This window comes from Mustela putorius, unplaced genomic scaffold (assembly GCF_011764305.1).
Source record: "Mustela putorius furo isolate JIRA1106 unplaced genomic scaffold, ASM1176430v1.1 tig00003834_pilon_pilon_pilon, whole genome shotgun sequence".
NCBI lineage: Eukaryota > Metazoa > Chordata > Mammalia > Carnivora > Mustelidae > Mustela > Mustela putorius.
This window is the reverse complement of record NW_025421987.1, coordinates 99497998-99523969: the sequence shown is the minus strand read 5'-3', so window position 1 is coordinate 99523969 and position 25972 is coordinate 99497998. Positions and strand designations below refer to the sequence as shown.

General features: G+C 51.1%; 1 protein-coding gene across 2 annotated transcripts in view; it reads left to right on the top strand.

The window, feature by feature from the left end:
* Positions 1-25620, top strand: part of PDIA5 (protein disulfide isomerase family A member 5) — a 91662-nt gene extending 66042 nt beyond the window's left edge. The window contains exons 12-17 of one of the 2 annotated variants that reach the window (XM_004745444.2): positions 10540-10610; positions 11128-11288; positions 14272-14402; positions 18483-18553; positions 24848-24982; positions 25381-25620. In XM_004745444.2, coding sequence (XP_004745501.1) covers positions 10540-10610; positions 11128-11288; positions 14272-14402; positions 18483-18553; positions 24848-24982; positions 25381-25461 — 650 coding nt within the window. In that variant the 3' untranslated portion in view covers positions 25462-25620. The other variant, XM_045088821.1, reaches the window with a different exon arrangement.
* Positions 25621-25972: the final 352 nt, after the last annotated feature.

Below are 25972 nucleotides of genomic sequence, written 5' to 3'. Positions count from 1 at the left end.
TTCTTTCTTATAGTCTTAGGTGGTGAGCAACTCACTGTAGGAGCTAATGCCTCCAGGGTCTGGGGGCTGGAGCTTGTCTGTAGTGTCCCTCCCTTTCTCTTCCCCTCATGACTCATGCTCTTCCCTCCCTGAACCAGAAGGATCTTGTTCATCGCTCCCCCCTCCCCCACCCAAGGGCCTTTGTGGGCACAGTGAGGGCTTAATGGACAAGAAACAAACCAGTGAAGTTGTTTAGAGCTAAGTTAGAGAAAGAGAACGGGGAACCAAATGGCAGCTTTTGTTTTCCCCATCAGTCATTGTTATTAATAAATATTTTGAAACCCACCACACTCCTTACAGAGCCCTGTTGAGGGGACTCTGATTTCAAACTTAGCAAACAGAGACGTCTGAGGCTTCTGTTGGTGGGTGTTTGCTCGGGAGGAACCCTCTGAGGAGGCTAGCCCCGTGTGTGTGTGTGTGCATGCGTGCACACACCTATGTGGGTTTATTTCTGCTGGACTGACAGGGACAGGGATCAGGACACAAGCATGCAGTGAAGCTTCCTGTTAAAGCTTCCATTAAGTCCTAGCTCTGCACAGTCCCTCCGTATCCAAGAGCACGCAAAGGATGTCATCTGGCAAAGGATGGACTGTGTGTGGTTTTCGAGAGAATTCGGAACCCAGGAGGAGATAGCTGGGAGCAGAGAACTCTTGGCTGCCTACCAGTGCAGCTCATGCTGGAGCTCCAGGGAATCCAGAGCAGTTGTGAACCACTTTTGTGGGGTTTGGGTAACCAGGAGAAAAGGACAGACATCAGGAGGCCAGAGACTGGCCATGCTGTCCTAAGCTTCCCGAGTGCATAAAAGGTGAATTCTGGAAATCACAGCAGTATGACACATTTCCATCTCAGACCAAACAAGGAGTGGTTTAGAAACAGACCATGCTGGAGAGTTAGAAAAACAAGCTGGGGTCTGTCAACAGAAAAGACCATAGTTTATATAAAGGATCGCTGGTTTGTTTCTTGTGACAGGCCTACTGGGTTGATGAATTAGCATGTCTTTGTTCTGTTTTGTTTTTTAATTTCATTTTTTTTCAGTGATCCAACCAAAATTCATTGTTTGTGCACCATACCCAGTGCTCCATGCAATATGTGCCCTCCCTAATACCTACCACCAGGCTCCTAGCATGTCCTTGTTTCATCAAAAGCGAGTCTGTGCTTTCCTGACTATCATGGGGGAAAAGGGGTGGAGTGGCCCACCTTCTTGGTGCTGAATGACTGTGAGTCTAGCTTCGTTCTAGCTGCAGGGTGGTACTTGTTTTTTATTCAGCAGTTTCGTTAAAACTATATATGTAAAAAAAAAAAGGCACTTCTAAATCTCCAAAGGTTAGAGCTGGAAAAAGGATAACTAGCTAAAATATTGAACAATTGCATGTAAGATTTTTGAAGATGCCAACAGACTGAAATAGTAGGGCCCAAACCGAAAAGCTGAATTTATTCTTAGGACTTTCTGGTAATTAAAGAGGAATGCATGTACATATTATAACAGGATAATACGGGAAAATATAGAGAAGAAAATTCACACTCGTGATACTAACTCCCAGAGAGAGCCGCAGTCCCTCTTTACACTGTTATTTCTATGCACAGAGTATATGCTCAGTGTCTCTTTCTTCCTGGGTTCTAAGCTAAGAGAAAGGGCCTTCAGCTTTCCACCTGACTGTTGCCTGCCTCGGGTGGCTGCTCCCTGGCATGTGTAGGTTCCAGAGGCAAATTACTTTGTTCCGTGCCTAGAACCTTCATGGGGGACCTATGGAACTACTCTCCTGGGTTCTTGAGGAGAGGCACACGGGCCCCTCATTGTTGGATATCATCAGCAGTCCAGTGGTCTGCTTCTTTCCCTTTTCCAGCTTTCCTGCCACTTGCCCCCTCAGCCTCATCACCTTCTCTCCTTTCCCCTCTGATTCTGACTGGAGTAGGTTAGAAATCACACAGATCCTTCTGCTTCCTCTACATCCTGATGTCTGAGTGGTCACTGAGCAAATAAGCACAGGCCCAGCACAGGGTGGGCCCCTCCACGCACATGAGCTCCAGTCCTGACCTAGGTCACACCGTGGGAGTGATGGGAGCTGAGATTTACAAACGGGTTTGCCCCATGGACCTTGCTTTCCAGTATCAGGCTGAGCCTCGTGGGGAGGACAGTCTATGAGTAGCGGGCTCTGAGAGGAGGGTGTGCACTGCACAGGGCAAGGACAGAGCCGGGGCCTCACGTAGAGCCCTGGGGGCAGCCCGCCGTCACTCTGCACTTCCCCCTTTCTTTTATCTGGCCCTCAGTGTGGAGCCTGGCATGGGTGCAGGAGACTGCAGCACTAGGCCCAGCTCTGCAATCCCCCAGAGGACACAGTGTCCACAAAGGGTGTGGCAGCAGGACACAGACTTCTGCCGCTCCCCGGGCCTTTTGTTTCTTTTTGCAGCATCCTGAAGGAGAAAAGTCAGACTACGCGTGTTCACTCCTCTTCTTGTCCTGCTTACTTTGCTGCACTAACATCCACCTGCTCCTCCTTCTCCAAGAACCTCCGTTGGGCCACAGCAGGTTGCAGTGTTGAAATAACACCGCCTGAGCGAGCATCACTCATGTGGGGACAGCAGAAGGAACGTAGGGGGCTTCTGGGGAGGGTGTCCCTGAGGAGCAGCCTGTCTTCTTTCTAGGGTTTTATTTATTTATTTATTTGAGAGAGAGAGAGAGAGAGCGCATGAGCAAGGGGAGAGCAAAGGAAGAGGAAAAGGCAGACTCCTCGCTGAACAGGGAGCCTGATGTAGGGCTCAATCCCAGGACCACAAGATCATGACCCAAGCCGAAGGCAGATGCTCAACCAACTGAGCCACCCAGATGCCATCCTCCCCCCGCAGATGTTTTCTTAGAAATGTGTGCTGGAGGCTGCTGGGCTTTCCCTTTAGATTTGGTGGCAGATTGCTGTCAGACTCCAGATTTTCTGCTTCTTAGTTTCCTTCTTATTCTCAAGTAATATGACTTTTGTAGAAAATCTAGAAAGTACAGAGAAGTATAAATGATATCGGAAAAGAAAAACCAAAACCTAGCTATAATCCTATTATCCAGAAGCAACCATTTTTCACTTGGTTTCTAGTTTCTTTTCCCCCATTTTTTAAGGCTTTTCAATTAGCATATAGTTAACTGACTTATTTTTCTGATGTGTAGATTTGTATAACCATCATGCCATAAACTCCTTCATGCTATCACTTTAATTTTTAATTGTACCAATAACGTAAGGATAATAATGGCATTTTTGTTACTGACCATCCAAAGTCCAAGGGAGACATAGACTGTAGGGCAAACAGTGAAAGCCCTTGCTGCTCACCCTTCTCCCTGACCAGAGCAGACCACTGCTACCAGTCAGTACGACCTTCTCCTTCTGTGCTTCTACCTAAATAACAGTGTTTTTGTTTTTATTCTTTATGTAAATAGGATCATTTCCTGTCTTCCTGTTCTGTCGCTTCTTTTCACTTAGCAGTGGGCCGTGAAGATTGTTTTGTATACATGTAGATGTTGGTGTATAAATCTACCTCAGTCTTTTTAATCTTTGAATAGCATTTAACCATTGAGATACAGATTTTAAATCATTTCCTGTTGATAGACATTTGTCGACAGCCTTTGATTATTCAAACAATGCCATGAACATTTGTAAACATATGTATTTGGGAACACTTCTAAATATTTATGACTAACTCCTGAAACCACAGTTCTGGGCTGCAGGATGTATGCTTGAGCTTCGATACATAACTGCTAGCTTCCCTCCAGAAAGGTTCCACCACCCCCGGCCGTGTGTGACAGAGTCTGCGCCCTGGCCATGTGTGTGACAGAGCCTGTGCCCAGATGTGTGTGTGACAGAGTGTGCCCTGGCCGTGTGTGACAGAGCCTGCACCCCAGCCGTGTGTGTGACAGAGCCTGCTCCCCAGCTGTATGTGACAGAGCCTGCTCCCCGGCCGCATGTGACAGAGCCTGCGCCCCAGCCGTGTGTGTGACAGAGCCTGCACCCTGGCCATGTGTGTGACAGAGCCTGTGCCTGGCTTTGTGTGACAGAGCCTGCGCCTGGCTGTGTGTGACAGAGCCTGTGCACTGGCTGTCTGTGACAGAGCCTGCACCCTGGCCGTGTATGACAGAGCTGCACAGAGGCCATGCCCCAGCTGTGTGTGACAGAGCCTGCATCCTTGCCAGCTGTGGACACTGTCAGCCTCTCATCTTCCTGCCAAACTGGGCAAAAGGGCAACTTGTGCACAGCTCCACGGCCTCCAGGAAATCAAGTGTCCTTTCATGTGCTGGTCAGCCTTCTGTATTTCTGCAAACCACCTATTTGTATTCTTTGCCCATTTTTCTACTCGGTTGTCTTTTTCTTCTTGACCTAGAACTCTGTACTTATGGGTAGTAATATTTATCTCTTTTCTGTGTTCCAGATGTTCTCTTTGTAGTCTATGGCCAGTTTTTACTTTCGTGGTAGTATCTTTCATTGCACAAAAGTTTTACCTTTTGTGTGATAAAGAATAAGTAGAATATTTATGGGATACTTACTATGGGTCAGGCATTCCTTCTAAGCACTTTCCGTATACTAACTCATTTAACATTCATAACAAATCTTATGAAGTAGGTATTATGATTATCCCCAGTTTACAGGTTAGGAAAGAAAGGCATCCGAATGTTGAGAAACTGGCCAAAGTTCGCTTAGCTAAGAAGGTAGAACTAGGGTTAAAACCTGCACCCTTGTGCCTTCTGCAAGACTGCCTTTCTCCACCCTGACCTCTGGGATTCATGGCTTGCTTGGGAAATCCACCCCTCAGATATAAAACTAGTGCCCTGTGTTTTGTTATAATATTTTTTTTGTCTCATTCTTTAATTCATCTGGATTCTTCATTCTGTTGTGCCAGATGGGAGGAAAGGATTTAATTTTATTTCTCTAAGTCCTTTTTTTCCCCATGCATGTTTTTCTCTTACATTTTTCTTAAGATTAGCTTATATTTTCTTATGTTATTAAAAATGCTTTTCTGTACATGCTTTTTGTGGTCACATAATATTCCATTGTATAATGGCACCATAAATTACTTAACCAGCTCCATAATGTTGAAGGTTCGAGTTGTTTACCGTATTTCTGCATTATAAATCACACAGCAGAGAACAGTTTTATGCATAAATATTTGTCCACATGTCAGATTATTTCCTTAGGATAGAAGCCTAGATGAAAAAATTTAAAAGCCTGTTATCTATATTTTCCACTAATACAAAGGAAGAAAAAAAACCCCACTCTGTTTTTGCACACGAAGAGGGCCACATGATGGATGGAAACATCCGTCAGTGTGTGAGTCTGCCCCAGAGTATCTGTGAGTATCTACGAGTCAGCTTTGTTGTGTAGACAGCTGGAAGCCTTAGAAGAGCCCTGAGGTCTCTGGGGGTGCTCATCACAATGTTAGAACATGAGTGTTTCTGCTGGCATCTGTAGGAGCCCCACTTCCCTCACAGGCCCTCAGCCAGGTTCCAGGCAAGGCAGCAGGAATGTGGATAGGAAAATCCAGGCTCCTGTAGAGGCTCAGCTATAAGAGAGCTTTCCAGATTAATCTTGGTTCCCTAGAAAATTCCTGTTCCAGGATCCAGGAAAGTCTCCATAGCTGGTCTGTAATAAAATTGTAGATGTATCTAAAGTTAATGTAATCCAGGGGAATTGGAAAGCTTGGGGTTGACAGGAGGCAGCATTCCCATAGCCAGAAAGGAGTGTGCTCAAAGAGTTGATGTGCAGCCTCTGTGCCAGGCCATGAAAATCAGCGTCCGCACACTTACACAGATGATAAAAACCTAACAAGGAACTTCGGCAGTAAAACTTAATGGCCTATCAAATCACAATCAGAACACTAAAACGCAGTGGGCTGGAGTCCTGCTCCTGCTTTCTTACCTCCCCTTCTGGCTATCCCGCAGCCCACGCTGCCAGGATGTCCTGAAGGCCAGGCCCAGGATTTGGGGGCTGGGGTCAAGGCTGGCATGACCCAAGACCCATGGGTCTCCAGAATAGGTGGGTGCCAGCAGAGGACATGTTTGCGCAGCCAGACCTTTCTCCTCTTTGGGGCCTGACCAGTCTGCTTCTCATAAACTTTCTTTACAGAAGCTTATTGCTTGGCCTTCCTATCTTGTTCAGATTGCTGAGGGAATTCATGGTGGAAGCACAAGCCACGGCTAGTTTAGGGTATGAATGAGAAGCTGTAGAACAACATCCATAGATGGATTTCCAGAGCTGTTTTCTAGACCTTGTAAGAAGCAGGAGAAGTGTACACGTGGTGGTGGGGAGGGAGGGGACATGCCTAGTGACGGGCTTGGCTGCCAGCGATGCTAGATAGAGGTGTTTAGTCAAATCAGCAACTGTTCATGTCCAGGCAGGACTCTTGCCCCAAAAGAATTTCACCCAGTTAAACCTTGTGTACACAGGTGTAAACCTGAATCATCCAGCCATGAGGTTAATTCATCCAAAAAGCGTGCAGACTGTCATCCTCAGTACCAGGGATGTGACGGTGAGCGGACAGATGGCAAAGCCTGTGGGGAGCTTCCACTCTTGGGATGGACTGGTTCAGATAAGCAGGTTACTCCAACTGTTCTGAGTACCGTTGAGAAGATGAACAGGATATTGGAAGAGACGTGATGTGTGAGGCTCCTTGGGGTTAGCTGGTCAGAGGATTCTCTGTGGAAGTGAAATTTGAGCTGAAGCCTGAATGATGTGAAGTGATCAGCCATGCACAGACCTGGGGGAAAGATCGTGTTCCAGGTAACTATACGTGATGAGCCCTGAGGTGGAAAGGAGCTTGGTCTGATAGAACAGAAAGAAGGCCACGGGCTGCGGAGCAGAGGACAGGAGGGAGGAGACCGGAGCTGCAGCTGGTGGGTAGGAGAGACCGATGGTGCGTGGCCTGTGGCCATCGTAGGGTCTGGATTTTGATCTGCCTGTGACGGGAAGCCATTGCAGAGTTACAGCCGAGGGAGTATAACCTGATTTGTCTTGAAAAGATGTCCTGGCTGCTCCTAAGTATCAGAAGACAGCAATGGAACAGTCACAAGGCCAGCCAAAATTAAATGGCGTGGAAATGTATGCATAAGAAGGACTTTGTGAGTGGAAGAGGAGTGGGCGGTTTGGTGGGGTGGAATGAACTGAAGACTCAGAGCAGGGCCCGGAGCTTGGTAGGCACTGTGTGGAGATGCCTGGTCCATGGGGGCAGTGGTTGTGGTGATGAGGAGCGGGTTCTGGGGGCCAGGAGAACTTTGGAGAAAAGGTGGGCTCATGTGGACATGGTGATGGGAACTCCAGCCGGAAATTCCACCTTCATCCCGTATGGAGGCCCCACATTTGTCACTTCATCTCCCAGAGCCACCACTTCTGGCTCTAAGGAGCTTTGTCTTGTCTGTCACACTGTGCTGCCAAAGAAAGTGTGTGGAAGCCCAGGACAGAGGGCAAGTACTTTCATTATTTTAAGGAGAGTCCTGGGAGACTGAGCTGGAAGTTCAGGAGAGAGGCGTGAGTGCAAGCTAGAGAGTCTGGACGTTTCCTGGCATATCTTCTACCTCTCCCTCCTATGTCTGACAGACCCTTTGTCCCAGTGAGCGAGTTCTCAAGCTCAGATTGTATCTCTGGCCCACCACTGAGAGAAGCTGGCCAGTGATATGGAGTCTATTTGCCACCTCATCTGGGCAGTGACATCAAAGGGCCAGAATCTCATAAAGGTTTGAAGGTGAATTTTCTCATCTTCACGGGTCCTGCCATATTGACTGGGATATTTTGGGAAGAAAGCACGGTTTTTCTGTCAGGGGCAATGGCCGGCTTTTCTTCGTCTACCCTCCCCACTCCATCCCACTGCCCACCTTGACTGCAGCACTTATCTCCTGTTTAGGGGAGAAGGTGATGAGGGGTACATCTTCTGCCTCTCCTGCCTTCTTTGGAGGCCAGCTGGAGTCTTGAGCCCAGGTGTTTTTAGGTCTGCCCTGATGTTCTCCCTTGTGCCTCCTGGGCTGAGTGGGTCTGACTTAAGCCACTCACTTCCTCCTTTCCGGGGCAGGCTGAATTCTTGGGTGACAGATCAGCACCAGGCGTGAGCTTCCTTTTCTCGACTTGTCTTCATGTTAGGTGAGCCTCCAGCACCCCAGACAGGGAACGCCAGCCTAGCAGAGGCCAGTGGGGTGCTTGGTACCTTGGAGTGGGTTGCAGGGAGCTGTCCGCCTGGAGGTAGGTAGGCAGGGGGATCCCCATTAAGAGTCTAGAATCCCTTCATTCCCACCATAACCCCCCCCAAAATGACTTATTCCTTTTGTTTTAGTGAGAACCAGAAAAAAAAAAAGTTCATTTTTACATATTCCATGTTATGTCAGTGGAGTCTTCTTGAGAACATCTCATTACCTGGATGGGTGTGAGAGGGAACCCAAGCCTGAACTCCCATGGGGCAACTCTGTGCTCTTCTGCCCACCCCCACCACGGGAAAGTAAATGCCTCAGAGCTGGGCCTTGTCTGCCAGCTGGGATCTGGGAGTCAGTCAGGGGATTGGATCCCTGTGAAGTGATACATAAATTTGGACTATATTGGCATCAGTATTGGAGGAGGGAAAAAGAAGCCTTATTACATTCTTAAGCGTGTCAGTGACCCAGGAAGGCCCAGAGCCCCAAGCTGAGCCAAAAGAGACATTCTCCATTCACCACTGTGGGTAGCCATTGCCTACAGCGAGTGTGGTGAGAGGCCGGGTTGGCGGACGGTGGCTGCCTGTTTTCCATCTGGGCGATGGTTCAGTGGAGTAGAAGTAGCAGTGCGTGCTCTGTGTGCTTCAGGCACATTCTGTTAAATGGGGTTTTGTGGCTGTTCCTGAAAATCTGCAAGGAATCTTTGTTCTAAATTGTTTCTTTGGGGAAAGCACATTTTCAGTTCCGAACAACCCCCTTACTAAAACAAAACAAAACAAAAAACCTTTGTAACCTGGTGGCTTAGAATGTAACAAATGGGTTGTGATAGCATGAGATGTTTCTAGCTGGAAAACAACATTCTTGTGTTTCAATTTCATGACAACCATGTCACCCCTATGGTTCATAAAGTCCTGAGTGGGCTGTAGTCAGAGCACAGGCCCATAGGTATCCCTCATTTTTTGGCGCATTTGAGAAGGGTCAAAATGTTGTTGTAGCTGAGAATCGTAGCTGCTCCCTGGGCTGGATGCCATCGGGGACTGTTCGGTCCACGGGTCATGTCTTGGCTCCCGAGTGTTCTGTCCAGGCGAGGAGCTCGGCAGCTCTCCAGCCGGGGAGCTGGATGATCATTTACAGTTTCTACTGTCAGTGTGCCTGGTGGGTGCAGCATAGCCACTGTGGACCCCTTGTCCCTGCAAGGGACAGATATGCAGGGACTGAGGAAGGTGGGGATGGGCAGCAGCGGAGGGGACAGGTTTGTGTCCCAGTGCCACCTACAGCTGGGCTCTGCGGGAATGACCTGGAAGAGAAAGGCACTTTTGTCCCAGTCCCCTGCTCCAGTGAAAGCAGGAATGCCCGTTCTATGGCTCAGTGGCTTCTAGAGGCTGTCAGAGGTGTCCTCGGCTAATCCTGGAGGTTTGTCTGTCTCCCTCTTTCTCAGGACAGTTATGAGAATCGCGGTGCTGTCGGCTGCCACACAGCAGCCCCCGTCATGAGAAGGTGGTGGTTTGCCCCGTCTGCTGCTTAGCCTGCTTCCTGTCTGGAAAGATCCCGAAGCTGGCTGTGTGGGGGCCTGAGCCAGTCTGGACCACCTCGCTAAACAGCCCCTGCAGCATTAAAAGCCAGAAAGTACTCTTTATGCAAACAAAAGTTATTTGCAAATGTCTTGACGTCACCTATCAAAGTGATCATTTACTTGTTAATGTATCATGTTTGATTATTCGTGACATTACTGAGTTTGCGTGGTGGTAAGGAGAAGGTAGAGCAGTGTTCGTACCCAGAAGGAGGCATTCGGAGACGATGATCCAGATCCCTGCGCCTGTCCTATCATACGTCCTCCCACGTGGGAACAGTTGGAATGTATTCTTGCTTCTGGGAATGCTTATTCCCAATTCAAGGTGCAGACCCCCTTCTGCCTTTGGGTGGGGGGGATGACAGGGGTAGCGGCATGGGGCTGGGAGGCACACACTGCCGGTGGCTGTGTCTGTAGCCTTGGCCAGTTGCCTACCTTCTTAGTGCCTTAGTTTTCTCATCTGTAAAATGGAGATAATATCAGCTTATACCTTTGTAGGGCTGTTGTGAGGCTCTGAAGCACTTAGAGCAGTGCCTGGCCCTCAGGACCTATATATATATGTGTGTATGTTGCCAGTATTTTTTATGTAGTTGCTTTGGTTTTGCCTCTGGCACGCCCTCCCACTCCCGCACTGAGTGGATTGGGGAAAGGTTTCTGTCCTCTGCACTGGTGCTGCTTTTCTCTCAGGTGCCCCTGGTGTCTGGGAATAGGGCGCCGCTGTCTTACAGAGGCAGAGGACCTCACTGGAGCCTCCGTGCCATGGGAGTGGTTTCTCTGCTTCCCACAGGGTGTGGACACTGTAAGAAAATGAAGCCAGAGTTTGAGAGCGCAGCAGAAGTCCTCCACGGAGAAGCGGACGTAAGCTTCCTTTCCTGAACCTCCCCCCACCATTTTTCTCTGAAGACTCAGTGACACGGATCCCTGCAGGGACTTCCCCTGCAAGCTCCCGGAGGTCTACAGCACTTCATTGCCCCAAATACACATGTCTTAGGTCGGAGGGGCCCCTACCTGGGATGGAGGGGCGCAGAGTGACTCTAAGGTCCTGTTCCCGCCCTGTCCATGTGGCCTCTGCCAGATTGTGGCCCTGGGGTGAAGCCCCAGAGTTCACCCTCTTTTCTCTGGGACCTTGGCTCTTGGGAACAGCCAGGGTCTACACAGCCCAGCTGGTAGGACAGATTTAAAAGTCTCCCTTCAGCCCACAAATAAACCGTGGACACCCGTGGACGTATCCTGGGGATGTATGAGCCCTGGGGGCCAGCCACCCCAGAGAAGTGCTGGCAGGTCCTGCGGGGGTTGGGGGCTGGCATCTGGGCTCCTCTTCTGCTGGCACCGTGTCTGAGGCTGTGATGCATGGTTGGCCTCTCCCCCATCCCAGAGCTCTGGTGTCCTTGCAGCTGTCGATGCCACCGTCAACAAGGCCTTGGCAGAGAGATTCCACATCTCCGAGTTTCCCACACTGAAGTATTTTAAGAACGGAGAGAAATCCGCAGTGCCTGCGCTCAGAACAAAGAAGAACTTTATTGACTGGATGCGAAAGTAAGTGTGGCGGGCTCAGCAGCACATCCAACTCTTGGCCGCTGGCCCCTGGAGCTGGCCCCATGGACACAGAGGAACCCTGAGGAGCTCCTCAGGGCCACAGGAGCCAAGGTGGACTTGACTTCCCCAGTTCCAGAGCCATCTCTGGTGTGGAGGCCATTTGTCCTCACCCAGCATGTTTCACTGGTACCGGGGGCAGTGGGTGGCATGTTTCTCTTCTTGAGGGACCCCCCCTTTCCCTATGTCCTAGCCCCAGGCTTCATCATGGCATCTTACTCCATCTGTTTGAAATGGCTGAAGGACATACACAGCTCTTGACATTCAGAGCTGGACTCGTTCAGGCCTAGGTCTGCTAGTGGTTGACTGGACCTCTGGGAGTATCCACGAGTCAGCCTGTGGTGGTTTGGGGTTGAGAACATAGATGGTCAAGTGCTCCCTCGGTCTGTGTAGGAGTTTGCTGATTTACCACAACAGGAAACACAGACTTACGGCTCAATGGCAGGAGTTTACTCTCTCACAGTTCCACAGACCACAAGTTCAAGATGAGATGTCGGCAGGGTTGGTCTCTCTCCTTGGCTGTCTTCCACTCCATGTCTTCACAGGATCTTCCCTCTGTGTCTGAGTCCTAATTTCTTCTTGAAGGACACCAGTAAGATTAGGGTAGGGCCCACCCCAGTGACGTCATCTTAACTTAATCATCTCTCTAAAGACACCCCCCCCATCTCCAAAGACAGTCACATTCCAAGGTACTTGGGGGCTGGGACTTTAACATGTGAATGGGGAGCAGGGCACAGCTCAGCCTATAACTGCCTACAAGTCCAGAGAACCTAAGTAGCCTGGTAATTACTAGCCCAAAGACCTCCCACTTCCCCAAGGTCTTTGGAACCTGCAGTTCTGAGCATTTCCTTCTCCTGTGAGGGAGAGGAAGCATCACACAGTTGTCCTGTGTGGAAGAAGCCCCAGGCCTTGCTAGAGAGCCAGAAATTGTTAAGTTGTAGTTAAGAAGACTTTCTCCTGTCTACGCTCTTCCCCCAAGACACACACACACACACACACACACACACACACACTTTCTCTCTCTCTCTCTCTCTCACTCACATAGAGCTTGAATATTTGAGAATATTTCCTCATTTTAGCACGGGGTGGGGAAGATAACGTAAAAGAAGACATATTCCAGCCTTTGCGGAGGTTCCTGGTACCCAGCATCAGGGTGCCCAAGTGACAACCAAGACTTTAGAATCAGAATGTGACATGAGAACTGTCCAAAATAGCAGTGTCCAAATCGAATTCCTTTATTAGGATGTTTGTGCTCAAACTTGGGTGTACGCATGTGCCACCTGGTTTTGAGGTGCTCCTTTAAAGTACAGATTCTGGGCCTGCTGTCCCTGAGGCTTTGATTCGGGAGCTGGGAATTGGAACCCTTAGCCATTGTTTTAAGAAATACCTGCTTAATAAGATTGGGAGCAAAGTTACCACTAGATTCAGGAGAGGCTCCTGGGAGGAGGTGAGAGTGCTAGCAAGCTCCTGGTCTCAGCTCCTCCCGCTCTGTCCTGCTCATCACTGGGAGCAGGTTTCAGTGGTTCACTTCTAGAAGAGACGAGGTACTTACCCTTTTGGGCCTCTCGGTGTCAGAAGCAGGTTGCTCTTCACACCTACCTCGCTAGCCTGCATCAGGGGCCGATGCTGGTACCCAGAGAGCATTAGCCGGGTGGGGGTTCAGGCAAGTCCTTGGGACTTGCACTTGTGGTTAGAGAGCCCAGGGAATCTGGAGTGGCCTGGACGCAGGTAGGGAGCCCCGAGGATCTTTGTCCCTTTTGTGCTTTGTCCCTGCTGCTGAGCACCTGAAAAGCACTTGAGAGAAAGCAGGGGTTTTGGATTCTGAGAGCCCTGCACTCCGATGGTGACCCCAGACCATTTGCTTGACCCCACTATGCCCCAGCTTCCCGTCTGGAAAATGAAGACAACACTTTCCCAAAGACTTGTCTAGGGAATTAAATTAGACTCCTGTGCTTAGCAAGGTGTGTGGTGTGGCAGTGCTCAGAGGGAGGAAGCTGTTTTTATTACTGATGTCAGCTGCTATTTGGAGCTGTCACTGACCGTATCTCTATGTAAGTGGTAATTCCCTCCCAGCCTTTGCCAAGTGCCTTTTTATCTGCTGCCCATTTCATGCTCAAATCCTGTGAGGTCAAGGGTTTTAGTTTTTGTTTTTTTAAGATTTGTTTATTTGAGAGAGAAAGCATGCACACATGTGCATCGGGGTGGGGGCGGGGGGGCGGGGGGAATCCCACTGAGCACGGAGCCCTGCATGACACAGGGCTCGATCCCACGCGAGATCATGACCTGACCCGAAACCAAGAGGCAGAAGCTCAACCGACTGAGCCATGCAAGCGTGCCCAGGTCAGAGTTTTTATTCCTGTTTCCTTGACGAAGGGACTAAAGTTCAGAGAGAGGATAGGGGCCTTGTCTAGACACAAATAGCGGTTCTTTTGGGAGCTCAGAAAGCATCCTCAGGCAGAGCTGAGGATTGAGCATCCTCAGGCAGGACTGAGATCTGTCACCCAGGAGCAGGGTGGGCACTGGTGAGTCCGGTAGTGTTTCCAGACTGTGCACAAGGGGCATGCTGTGAGTGACTATGACGTGCTCACCAGCAGGCTGGCCTGGGGACACAGGATCCTGGGCAAAGGAGCTTTTATCCCCATGCAAGAGGATAGCTGGTACCTGGAGAGGTGTCCCGCCCTGCAAGGGGCTCAGGTCTCCCACATCTTCACAAAATGGCTTCCTGATAGGCTCCTCAGAGGGAATCAGAGTATCTCCATGGACGGTACAGAGTTTTTCAGTTTAAACTCAGCTTGTGAATTACATTTTAGAAAGGATGTGAAGTGATTTCTTCTTGAGTGCTCCTCTGGGTGGGGGTGGAAGTGTTTGCCCTCACCCAAGCCTCTCCTTATGACTCTCTCCCCCACCCTCCCCCCCATTCCTGCAGCCCTGAGGCCCCGCCACCCCCAGAGCCCACCTGGGAAGAGCAGCAGACCAGCGTGTTGCACCTGGCCGGGGACAACTTCCGGGAGACCCTGAAGAAGAAGAAGCACACTTTGGTCATGTTCTATGCCCCTTGTAAGTAGCTGGGGGTGCTCACCATGGTGTGAGCCAGAGGGGCGGGCCAGACCAGACCAAGAAGACCCCTCCCAGGGACCAGGGCAGCCACAGGGGGACTCTGGGCTCCTCTATGCTGTCTCATTGCAGGCTGATATCCTTCAAAATCCAGGGCCTCCTTCTGTCAGTTCTGTCAGGGTCTCTCCCTCTTTCTGGGGAGCCTTTCTCACATCGGTGCTAAAGCCATCCACTTCTGTTTGTGGCAGGGACGCCATAAAGTCGCTCAGTCTCCTCTGGTCCCTGGAATCTTCTAGGTTGCCTGCCTCCCACTTGCCCCTTCCTTCCACCCCTTGACTCTCCTGGTATCCCCCACTAGGCACTGACTTCACCTTCAAACCTTGGAATTTAGCTGACCCATTTTGGCCTCTGCTTTCCTTGTCTTCCTGAGCATCCCCAGCCCAGCCCCCTCCCTGACCTCCCTGACCTCCCCACATGGCTTTGACGCCATCGGGTTTGAGGCTATGGGAAAAGCATACTACATTGTTCTGAGCTAGCTTCCCCTTGATCCCCATTTTCATCAGAGTTTAAGTTGAGGAAGTGACACGTGTGTTTGTGACCTTTGGATTTTGTGCATAAAATTTTGAAGTTAATTGATACTTAACAGGGAACGCTCTTGAATTTCCCACTCTTCCGCTGCCCTTGTCTCTCTCCCCCGGGTTACAGCTCTGCTTAATGGAGTGGGGATAATAAAGCTCTGCGCCGCGGAGAAGCCAGGCAACTCAATCTAGTCATAAACCTGCTTGCTTGTAGCCAGCCCTCCTGTTGGCTCCCCTCCTGCCCCACTTTTCCAGTGTCAGTAGTACCTTAATGCCTCTCCTCCCTCTCACTTTCTGGGAGGGGCTGCCTCCGCCTACCTTTCCCAGCCTCAGACCTCCACCCTCGGGCTGCCCGTCGCTCTGTTTTTGCCTTTTCTTCTCTAAGTGGGAGTGGGACTTTGGGTTCTTTCTTGCTGAGCTTCTTGCTGTCCTCATCTGTCCTTAGGGCATGCCTGGAAGGCTGAATGGGGTTTAAGAAGCTGTCTTCTGTCTGGGCAGAATGGGGTGTGCAGGACAGACAGCAGAGGGCATGTGACCGTCCCGAGGCCTCAGAGTAGCATGTGACAGAGGGGCTCTTGCTGTCCCAGATCTCGTTCTGAGAGGAGGAGCTTCCTCTGCAGCAGTGAAGGCCTGGCCGCACAAGTCAAGGTCCTTGATCGGATACTGGGTGGGCTTTTGTATGTCCAGACTAAATACGTTCCCCCCAGAAATGCTCCCCTCTTACCCCAGGCCTCTGGGGTCAGGACTCCTACCCTCTGGGCTGCTGATGACCCCCCTCACAGAACCACTGGGTGCTGGGTGGTATCTGGGGCCCAGGATACAAGGGAAGGAGGTGTGGTCCCTGCTTGGCCTCAAGGGCTTCCTAGTCCACTCCAGCAAGAAACAACCCCATTCAGGGCCGGTCCACCCTGTGACTCAGCTTCTGTCAAAGGGCCTCACACCTAGAGGTTCCCTTTTCCTCCACTGCATGTTCCTGTCCCTGAACTCTACTCCAGATTCCTGAGACGTGTACATCAGGAAAGTGGATCTATCCAAAGACAAGTCTTTCAAAAATTTTTTCAATTACAAAAATAATACATATTTATGTATTATGTAATACCTCTTGATGCTTATTTACATATAAAGAACCAATACTATAGGAAGGTCACACCCCTGCTAAAAGTAGGTAAAAAGTGAAAGCAAAAACCAACCGCCATAGCCTTCCCCAGTGCCCCTCCCACCTCCTGCCTCCCTGCCCCACTTCCCACCTCCCCACCATGTCCCTTGCTTCCCAGCTCCAGGTACCCAGCCTCCCGCCTCCCTCTACCTCCGGCTTCCCTAGTTTCTACACAGATCTTCCTCCAGCTGTTTCATTGTTCTCTCCTGTTCCAACATTTCCACCCCCCAACACACACACACACACACACACACACACACACACTTCGCTCTCAGTGGTCTGGTCCCGGTGACTGCCCTTCTTAGGCCGGCTTGCTGAGTCTCTAGCTATGGAATTTTCTATCCTGTCCTCGGTCTTTGTTTCTGACTCCCTGCTCTGGAAATCTTTGGTTTCCTGCTACACAAAGGTGGTGCCTTTTTCAAGAGCCCCAATTAAAAAATCACGTCTCTTCTGGCCCACCTGAGACCCCTGGGAAACGTGTGCATGCCCTTTCTAAAACAACCTCCCCTCCAGTTACCCATTTGCCTTGCCTTTTCTTTTGGATAATGATAAAATTAGATCCACCAGGTGATTAATCTGAGACCTAGATACTTTAAATTGATGGTAATAGGAATTTGCACTAAGCTGACAGTTGCCTTTATACTTTCAGTAAGCAAAGAGCTTAAAAGGAAAAATTAATAGTGATACCAGATTTGGGGGGAGGGGACGGCTTATTTCTGGCCAGCCTAACGCTGTTAGTGGGGCATCCATGTGCCACTCTCGAGGGACTTCTAGGGGCCACAGGGCTGGTGCTCTGACAGACCTTGTCAGCCAGCACACTGTGCCCTCTGAATGTTTTGGAACGTATAAACCATCGTTCCTTTTGAGTGTAACATTTTTATGAATATGAGCTATTTTTCCCTCTGCTGGGTCAAATTAGTAAAGTGTTCATATATAATTGCCATTGAGCCAGTTAAACAATCATCTGTTAGATCTGCCACAAGCGAGGCTGTGCTAGGCACTCTGTCGCATCCGGTGCTGCTAGAACCCACAGGCAGCCCAGCTCTCTTCCCCACACCTGCAGTGGATGTGGGCAGAATCCCTTGACTGCCCCTCCTCATCACTGTCCCCACTGCTCTGGGGCCAGCTGGCTGCTCCGCCAGCCGGCCGTATGGGGGGCCCCCCGCCCCTCTCAGGAATTGGCTCACGTGTTAAATTCATATTAAAGTTGTAGCCTAGCCTTAATTTGGTTTCACAAAACTCTTTGAAATGCCAGTCATTATTATCTTATTTTAAAAAGAGAGAAAGCAGATGAGCAAAGCCATTTCTGTTCCCCGCCTTGGCTGGCCCGACTGTTTGCCAGCTCTCCCTGTGGGGCATTTGGCCTCTCCCACCTGTGTTTTGATCAGAATTAATTACCAGTGTCAGGGAACTCCTCCCTCAGAGCAGTTCTGCTCTCCCGGTGCAGTCGGGTGCAGCATCTGGAGAATGGTTACAGGAAGGGGGCTTGGGTTTGGATCGGCTAATGCTGAGGGAGGTTGCCAGGAAAGGGGGTCTGTCATGTCAGGTGACACTTGCACCACTGTCACACCCAGGGCCTCTGGAGTTATGGGTCCTTGTCCATTGTGATCAGCCTCTTCCCTTAGTCAGGAACCCAGGCCCTGAGAAGCGTTGGGGACTCACTGTAGCTTATCTTCCTTTCAGCCTGACCTTGGATCTCCCGCCCCTGAATCACAGGTTCCGGTGGACTGTGGAGCGAAGGGCGGAAGGCTAGCCTGAGGACCAGGGGCTTGGTTTGGCCATGTGGTCCGGGGTGGGGATTGAGCAGTGGGGGCTCAGGTGAAGTAGTTCCTCCTCCCCACACCTTTCCCAGCCCGTTCTCTCAGCCATGAAGTGGACCGTATATACCGCAGTCCCTAGGGAAGAAGAAGGGGACTCTGTGACAGGCTCAGAGAATCCTGAGCACACATCCTCCTTTTCCGAGCCCAGAGCTCCCCGCTCTACGCTGGCTCCGAGGGCAGCCCTCTGTGGAAGGAGCTTGCAGAGCAAGACTGCAGCAACTGTCTCCCCCACCCCCAGCCTCTCCAGCCCCAGTGTGTGACAGGAGGATGGGGTGGTAGGTCCCGGGCAAGAGCAGACCTCTCCCCAAAGTCCTTGTGCTGACAGCAGACACACAGGGCAGTGTTTGAGTGGCTGGGTTGACACGTGGACCCTGACAGTCTGGTGTGTAAGGGGTGGGAGTCGGATGAACCCTCACCTGCTGTTGGGTGGAGGGAAGCCCCTGGAAAGGCTTCTCTTCAGTGCCAGGAAGGACCCCTGGCCCTGCAGCCTCCCTCACGTGCAACACTTGATCTTTCCCCTCCCCCGCAGGGTGCCCGCACTGTAAGAAGGTCATCCCACACTTTACCGCCACTGCCAACGTCTTCAAAGAGGACCGAAAGGTAAGGATACCCTTCCTCATTTCTTGTCCTGCCCCTGACTTTGCTCAGCCCTCGGTTCCTCTACTTCCCTCCCTTCCACTTCAGCTCCCTTTCCTGAATAGACTCTGCTGACATCAGGGAATTCCTGGGAACCAGGACATTCTTTTCATAAGGCAGGATCGGGCAGGCTGAGTTTCTGCTGAAGAATCAGCTAGCAGAAATGGGTACCCTGAACTGTTTCAGCCTCTTATGGGAAGAGGGGATTGGAAAAGGGGTCACCTGCTTATTTTTAGCATTTGAATCTTTTTACAGTAGGATTTGTAGTCATGCATTACTTACGTAATTGAAAATACAAATAAAAAATACCCAACAAAAATGAACTGGAGGCAGTCAAGGTGGAGGAGGGCAAGGCTGTCTGCAGAGCCTCGTACCGCCAAAGTAAAAGGCTCCTACAGCTGCCGACTGATGAAGCATAAAATTAACAAGCTAGAACTGCAGATTGGATTAAAGTGTGGGGAGAGGGCACCCCCAGGCACCTCCCCAGGCAGCTCCAGCAGCCAGGGCAGCATGGGCTGCCACCAGGTGAGGGCAATGTGTGACTCTGGGGCCGAGGGGTGGCGTGGCAGGGGCAGACCTGGAGCTCAGGCACGGTACAGCTTGACTGCTGTTGAACCATGTGGCTTGGATAAGTCCTGTCAACTCTCCAGGCCTTGAGTTCTCCTCTCACCAAGGTTGGCATCCTGCTGTAGATGATCATGAAGACTCTGCCTAGCCTGGGACTCTGTTGTGGGAATCTGTCCCCCACCAGGCCACAGAAGCGTGCTGAAACACACCCAACCCAAAGCTGCATGCATGTGCACTGGGTGGGGTCCTTAGGGGCAGCTAGAGCAGGCTGGACACACACACCAGGACACGCTGGAGTTGGCCCTGGGTGGGGTGACAGTGACGGCATGTAAGCTCTGTACAGGGACAGAAGGTCAGAGGGAGCCAGGCTAGGGCACAGGGACATGTGTGTGGTGGGGGGATGGCAAACTTGGGACTCAGATCCCTGGACCCTTCCCTGGATTCAGGATGTCCTGTTGTCACCCACAAAGTCTGGCTATGCCTTGAGGCTCCCTTCATCACATCAGGAGGGAATATAAGGACCAGAAATCTTTTCTCCTTTGCCTGCCCCTTGGCCTGTATCAAGAGGGGCGTGGCAAGAAGGGGCTTCCTGTCTTCCATCTCCCTCCCCACCCAGGTTCAGTTCCAGCACGACTCCGTCACAGTCTGGGTGTTAGTTGGTGTGGGGAAAACTTTGCTCCCTGCAGCCAGCATGGGACTGGCAGTCAGTCCACACTGACCCCCATCACCCCTCACCTGGAAAACTCTGGACAGACAGGAAAGTGACTGAGGTGTGGGGTCTCCCTGTCCCTGGCTGCTAAGGTCTCTATGGCTCCAGGGTCTGTGAAGGGATCACCTCAGTCCAGGTGGGGCCAGGCTGTCTGTGCCCACTAGTGAGTAGCCAACGGCCAATCCTCTTCTTCCTCTCTCCCCTCTGCTAATGCACAGGGACTCCGTTTCCACAGGGAGACTTCCTTCTCCAAGACACTGAAATGCCTTTGCTTAATTGTCTCAGCTTGGGACAGTAATGTTACTGGCCTTTTCCTGGGGTCATTCCCTGTTGGTATTCCTTCTCTCCTTCCAGCTCCCTTTATCCCAAGCCAGAGATCACCCTCACTCGCTTTAATCTCGTGTCCTCTCTGCCAGGCAGTTGGCAGGCCTGGGGTTCCTGGTTCCAAGGCTCTCGGTAACACAAGGGAAGCATTCGCTCTCGGCCCCGGGGGACTAGAGTTACCTGTGTCACAAGTGCTGGGTGCCATCCTAGAACTGTCCCATCAGAGGTCTAGGGATGGTTCTAGAAATTTGTAATATTTATCTATCTTTCTCTCTCTCTCTCTCTCTGTCTCTCTCTTCCTCTTCCTTCCTTCCTTCCTTCCCTCCTTTCTTTTTAGAGAGGGAGGGGGAGAATCCTAAGCAAACTCCATACTCAGTGCAGAGCCCAACGTGGGGCTCAGTCTCACGACCCTGAGATCATGACCTGAGCCAAAATCAAGAGTTGGGTGCTTAACCGACTGAGCCACCTAGCCACCCCAGGAATTTGTAATTTTTAAGAGCTGCCTCTCGTACTGGCCAGTGGCTGCTGTTTGGGGTCCAGTGGCCCATCCAGCTCTCTCCTGCTCATGGGGGTCACGGCCCAGAGAGGCGCTGTGTCCCTTGCCCAGGGACAGCCAGCCGCCAGTCGCTGACAACCAGAACAGAGTCTCTTGACCCCCACTTCTTCCAGACACCCTGTGCTGCTACCTCTTAGCTAGAATTGTATTCCACCCCCCAACACACCCAGAAGCCAGTCCCTGTTCCTTCCCCAATCAATATGCTGTTGGTTGTTCACTTCCATTTTCATAGCCAGAGTCAATATTAGCTCCTGCAGAGATTTATTTTACTGAATCAATAAAGCCGCATGAGGCAGCTCATATCTTAGGTGGGGAGCCTCCCCCCCTCCCAGGAGCATACTAGGGAACTTGAGCAGTTGATACACTGGCTGGAGAGAGGGCTGCGTGCTGCTCATGTTGGCACCGAAGGCCGTAGAGAAGGGGCCGCAGAGGACACGGGCCAGAGGTGGAAGGCTGGCCGATACAGGCAGGGGCAGGGTTCCACTGGGCCAGCAAGGTGGGGCTCATCTCTCATGGCAGATCCAGGTGTCCCCAGCCTGGATCAGGCTGGCCAGCGAAGTGGGAAGGTCATCCCAGGACAGGCGACCCAAGGCAGAGGGGGCTGCTGTAACTTTGGCCATGGTGTGTGTACTCCCTTGCGTTGACAAAGCTGTCTGTCCATCAGAAAGGAAAGCTCCCTGAGCATAGAGACCTCATTGGTCCTTGAATTCCCTCCAGCCATGATGCCTGAAACCTCTGTAAATGTTGACTGAATGACCACACAGTAGCATTTGATATTTTCAGAAAACTCCTCTTCCTCTGATGCTTAAGAGGGTTATGTCATGTCCTTGTAGTAGTCACTGTAGCATAAGCAACGAAGTATTCTCTGTCTCCCATTTTACACAAGAAGAGATTGAATCTTCGAGAGGTTCAAAGCTCTCCCAAAGTTGTTCAGCTGGGAAGGGGCAGCTCAGAACCAGATAAACAGGCTTTGTCGGAGGTCTCTCCCAGAAGCAGACTCAGGTTCTGGGACTCGTGTATAAGGGGTTTATTTGGGAAGTGGTCTCAGGCCACAGCCTCAGGGATGGAGGAAGAGGGGACAGTCAGGACAGGAGCCAGAACAGGTGTATTAATGAACAGATTAGTTCATGCGTAATTGGGTTCAGCCCTAGAGGCGTCACCAGGGACAGAATCGCCCAAAGGTCAAGGAAGCAGGGGGACCTGTCCTCAAGTTCCAGCCAACACTGGCCTTCCTTGGGGCTCCCTGCAGCCAAGAATTATGGGTGCCAGTGGCAAGTTTGGCTAAGGGGTCATGGCAAGATACCAACTATGGCAGAACAAATCTAGAAATGATCGTGTACCTTCATTGACAGTTCAGTCCGTGTAAACCTAGAGTGGGTGGGGGGGGGGCAGGCATCCAGACAGGAGAAATTGGGATAGGTGAGAAGAGGTTTATTGTCTGACTCCTTTCCAGAGTCTAAGCTGCTTCCGTGAGAAAGAGCCACACTCGACTCCTCTCCTCCCGTAGGGAGGGAGTGTGGAGGAGCCTTTGGGGCCAGGAGTAGCACTCCATGTGTATGTGGCTGGCAGCTAGTTTAGGGGATTCGAAATAAGTACACATTTTTAATTTAGTCGATTTATAAAACTGTACACTGCATTTCCCACAGCTTCGGGGCATGTATACAAATTAAATTCATAATTTAGAGCAGATGCAGGGAGAGCAGCCACCCGGAGCAACCCTCATCAAACACTTCCTCAGCCTAGCGGAGAGCCTTGGCCCCTCGCCGGGGGGCAGACACAGAGGGCTGCCTGGGGTGAGCCACCTCCCCCGGGCTGGGCCCTAAGAGCTGGAATGCTGAGGACAGCCAGAGGAGCATCTGCCTTATGTTTCTAAATAATTCAGAGAGCACTTTAGAGGGTGAGCTGGGGTTCTCAGAAGCCTGCAGGGGCCCGTCTGCCGGCCCAGTGAATTGGGCTTGGGGGCGGACGCCAGCCAGCGGCTCGTTGAACCTGCCCGACAGAGACAGCTGCCCTCCGATCCAGCCAGTGGCTGCCTGCGGGAATGCAGGGCGAATGCTGTCCAATCTGGCTTTCACACAGAAGCTGGAGAGCCAAACTTTTATATAAAATCTTCTGGCTCTTTTTCTAGGTTGGCAGCTAATTCAGGTTTATTTTTTTTGTTGTTGTTAAATTCTATGTGGGCCAAATAGAACAGGACTGAGAGCCAGATACGGATCGTGTGTGGCGAGTTTGCAAACTCGGCTCTAAGAAGTCTTATCGTACAGACGTTCTGTAGCTGAGGTGGGAGGGAAGCAGCAGAGCGGGGGGCCGAGGAGTTGCACTGGTGGCCCACGGGTGACAGGAGGAGAGGCTGCCCCTCGCTCTGCACTCTGTCGCCCCACTGCCTGCAGAGAGGGGTTCCTGCTTACCTGGGCACCAGGTCAGTGAGCCAGCCAGGACCGTTGGTGGCCTGCAGGGTTCTTCTACTTTGAAAGGGGGCCTCCGTCCCCATGGGAAGAACCCGTAGCCATAGAACCATGTGAGCTGTGACTATGTAATCACTTGAAATTTCAAGCATGGTGAGAGTTCAGTCGGAATGCCTTCATGGGCTCTGGTTCCCGGAGACTGCGTGCCCAGTCCCCTCCAGGCCTGGTGTGAGCGGGTCCCCCTTCTTGCACCTGCTGCCTAGTCCTGACTCGGGCTGTAGATCAAATCCTGTCTCCTGGGAAAGGCCTCCTTGGCCATAAAGCAGCCCCTCTGGCTATTGTCTTGAATCACCCTCTTTTAATTTCTTCAGAGCATTCACCAGGCTCTAAAATGATCTCACTTGTTATGTATCTATTAACTGCTTTCCTTCGGTAAGAGTGGCGGTCACTAAATGGCCGGACTTCTTCAAGGTCACCCGTGTACCACTAGCACGTAGCAGCCCTTGGGTACGTGCTCACTCATCAGAAGCTGCCCGCCCTGCTTCTGCAATGCTTGTGTTTGGTGTGTTGCATAAAGTGACCTTCTTTCCTCCTTCCCTGCTCTCTGACCCTCAACAGACAGAAGGTTCCCCCGGTCTGCTTTATACCCTTTTATTTAAAAAAAAAAAAAAAAAAAAAAAAAACAGTAAAAAATAAGGGAAAACTACCAGTCTGTGGAATTTCTTAGACAGGCAGGAAGAGGCCAGTGGCCAATTTGGGAACCTCCTTCTGACTGAAAATTCCATTTGCTTTGGTCATGCCGAGCTCTTCCGGTCCCTGGAATGTGCTCCCCCAGCTAGAACTTCTTTCTCCTCCTTCAGGCCACTGCTCAGATGGCAAACGTGCAGAGCACCTCTGTGCCCCTCCTCTTGGCACCCTGGACCTCCTCCATCACCTCATACCTCCTTTCGTGCCTTGGAATTGTTTCTCTCTGACCCCCCTGACCAGACGCTGAGTCCCTACTAGGGGCAGAGCTCGTGTCTGGGGGCCGTAGAGGTGGTTAAGAGAGCAGTGAACACTTACTGACTACTAACCACGTGCCGGGTCCTGTGCCAAGTCACCGCCCCTGGATTCTCTTGCTCAGTCCTCCTAATAGCCTGATCACTTAAGTATTGTTATTACCCCCATTTTATAGATGAAGAAACTGAGGTTCCAATAGACTAGGTCATTTTCCGAAAGTCTTCCTATGCTACCAAGCCCAGATTTGCACTTCGGAAGCTCGCCTTCAAAGCACTTGTTCTTAACCTTGGTCCTCTACTGCCTCCCAAACAGATGTTCGGAAAGTGTTGGTTGATAAATGAATGAGTCCCACCATGGTTCACAGAAAGCATCACAGAACCTGCAGTGTTTAAAAATGCTCTCAGGTCATCATTTCCTTGATGGCCATTATGCTCTTGATTTTAAAGGGTGGTCTGAGGCCCCTGCAAACTGAGTCCCCTAACCTTACCTATCTGCCTTGAGAACTGGAAGCAAGCCGTGGCGGTCTCAGTGGAGCTCTGAGCTGGGGAGGCTCTGGTTCAGCTCTTCGTCGCTATTGAGAGAAATCAGAGAAAGCACACGGTGTGGGCCTAAAGTGCTGTCCATATGCAGAGGGTCCAGGCCTCGGGTCTCAAACAGGAGGCTGCCTGCACTGACCCAGCCTTTCTCCGGGCCCACAGATTGCCTGTGCTGCTGTGGACTGCGTCAAAGAGAAGAACCAGGACCTGTGTCAGCAGGAAGCCGTCAAGGCCTACCCCACATTTCACTACTACCACTATGGGAAGTTTGCAGAGAAGTATGACAGCGATCGGACGGTAAGCTGGGGCGAGGCATCTGCTCTGAGCTCTTTCTGTCGGGCAGGGAGATAGCCACTGAGAAGGGCAGCAAAGGGACACTTCCCAGACACCACAGAAGTTAGCCATGTGCGTGCTGCTGGGAAGGCAAGGGCTCTGGGTCTGGCTGGGAGAGTGCCCCCAGAGATTGTTCTGGAGTCCGGCTCCCAGAGCCTGGGTGGGTTCCAGAGGTGGAGTGGCAAGGACTCCTCTGTAGCCAGGCAAGCCCTCCCGACATGGCCAGCTGCCTCTACTGGCCACTTCTCTGTGTCCAGAGGAGTGAGCACCTGGAGGGTCAGGGAAAGGGGAGAGGGGGAGAGGGTGCACATCTGCCTCAGGGGTTAAAGGCTCTTTTCTCTTTCTCTTCCCCTTCCCTACAGGAATTGGGGTTTACCACTTTTATTCGAACGCTCCGGGAAGGAGACCATGAGAGACTAGGGAAGAAGAAGGAAGAGTTGTAATTTCTGCCTCAGAGAAAGCTTTTCCATTACACTGTGAATGATACCTGTTTTGTTGTTCTTTCTGAATTTCCACGTGTTCAAAAGACAAAATTTTTTATAGCCGCTTATGGCCATTTTGTACAATTTTTGAAATAAAATTAAACCGATTGTTTGGTGGTATGGGTTGTTTCCACAGAGCCTGTACTAACAGAGATGAAGAGGTGGATACTCGTGCTGTCCCTCGTGCCACGTCCTCTCCTGGAAGGTGGGGAGCTAGCTGCACGCCAGCGTCCCATCCGCCTGGGGAAAGGCACGTGAGGGCAGAGTGGGCAGAAGGAGGATGGCGTGGGACACTGCCCCTCTCAACCATTGGAAACCAAGACAGGGAGATCGGACCACAGCATATCCCATTAGAAATGACTGGTTTGGGGAGGAAGTATGTTAAGATAATCAGAAAATGGGCTGCTGAAGCTAACGGTCACGAAGTACTAGCTTTTTCTGGATCATTTCAGTTTCAGCTTGGGTGTGTCTT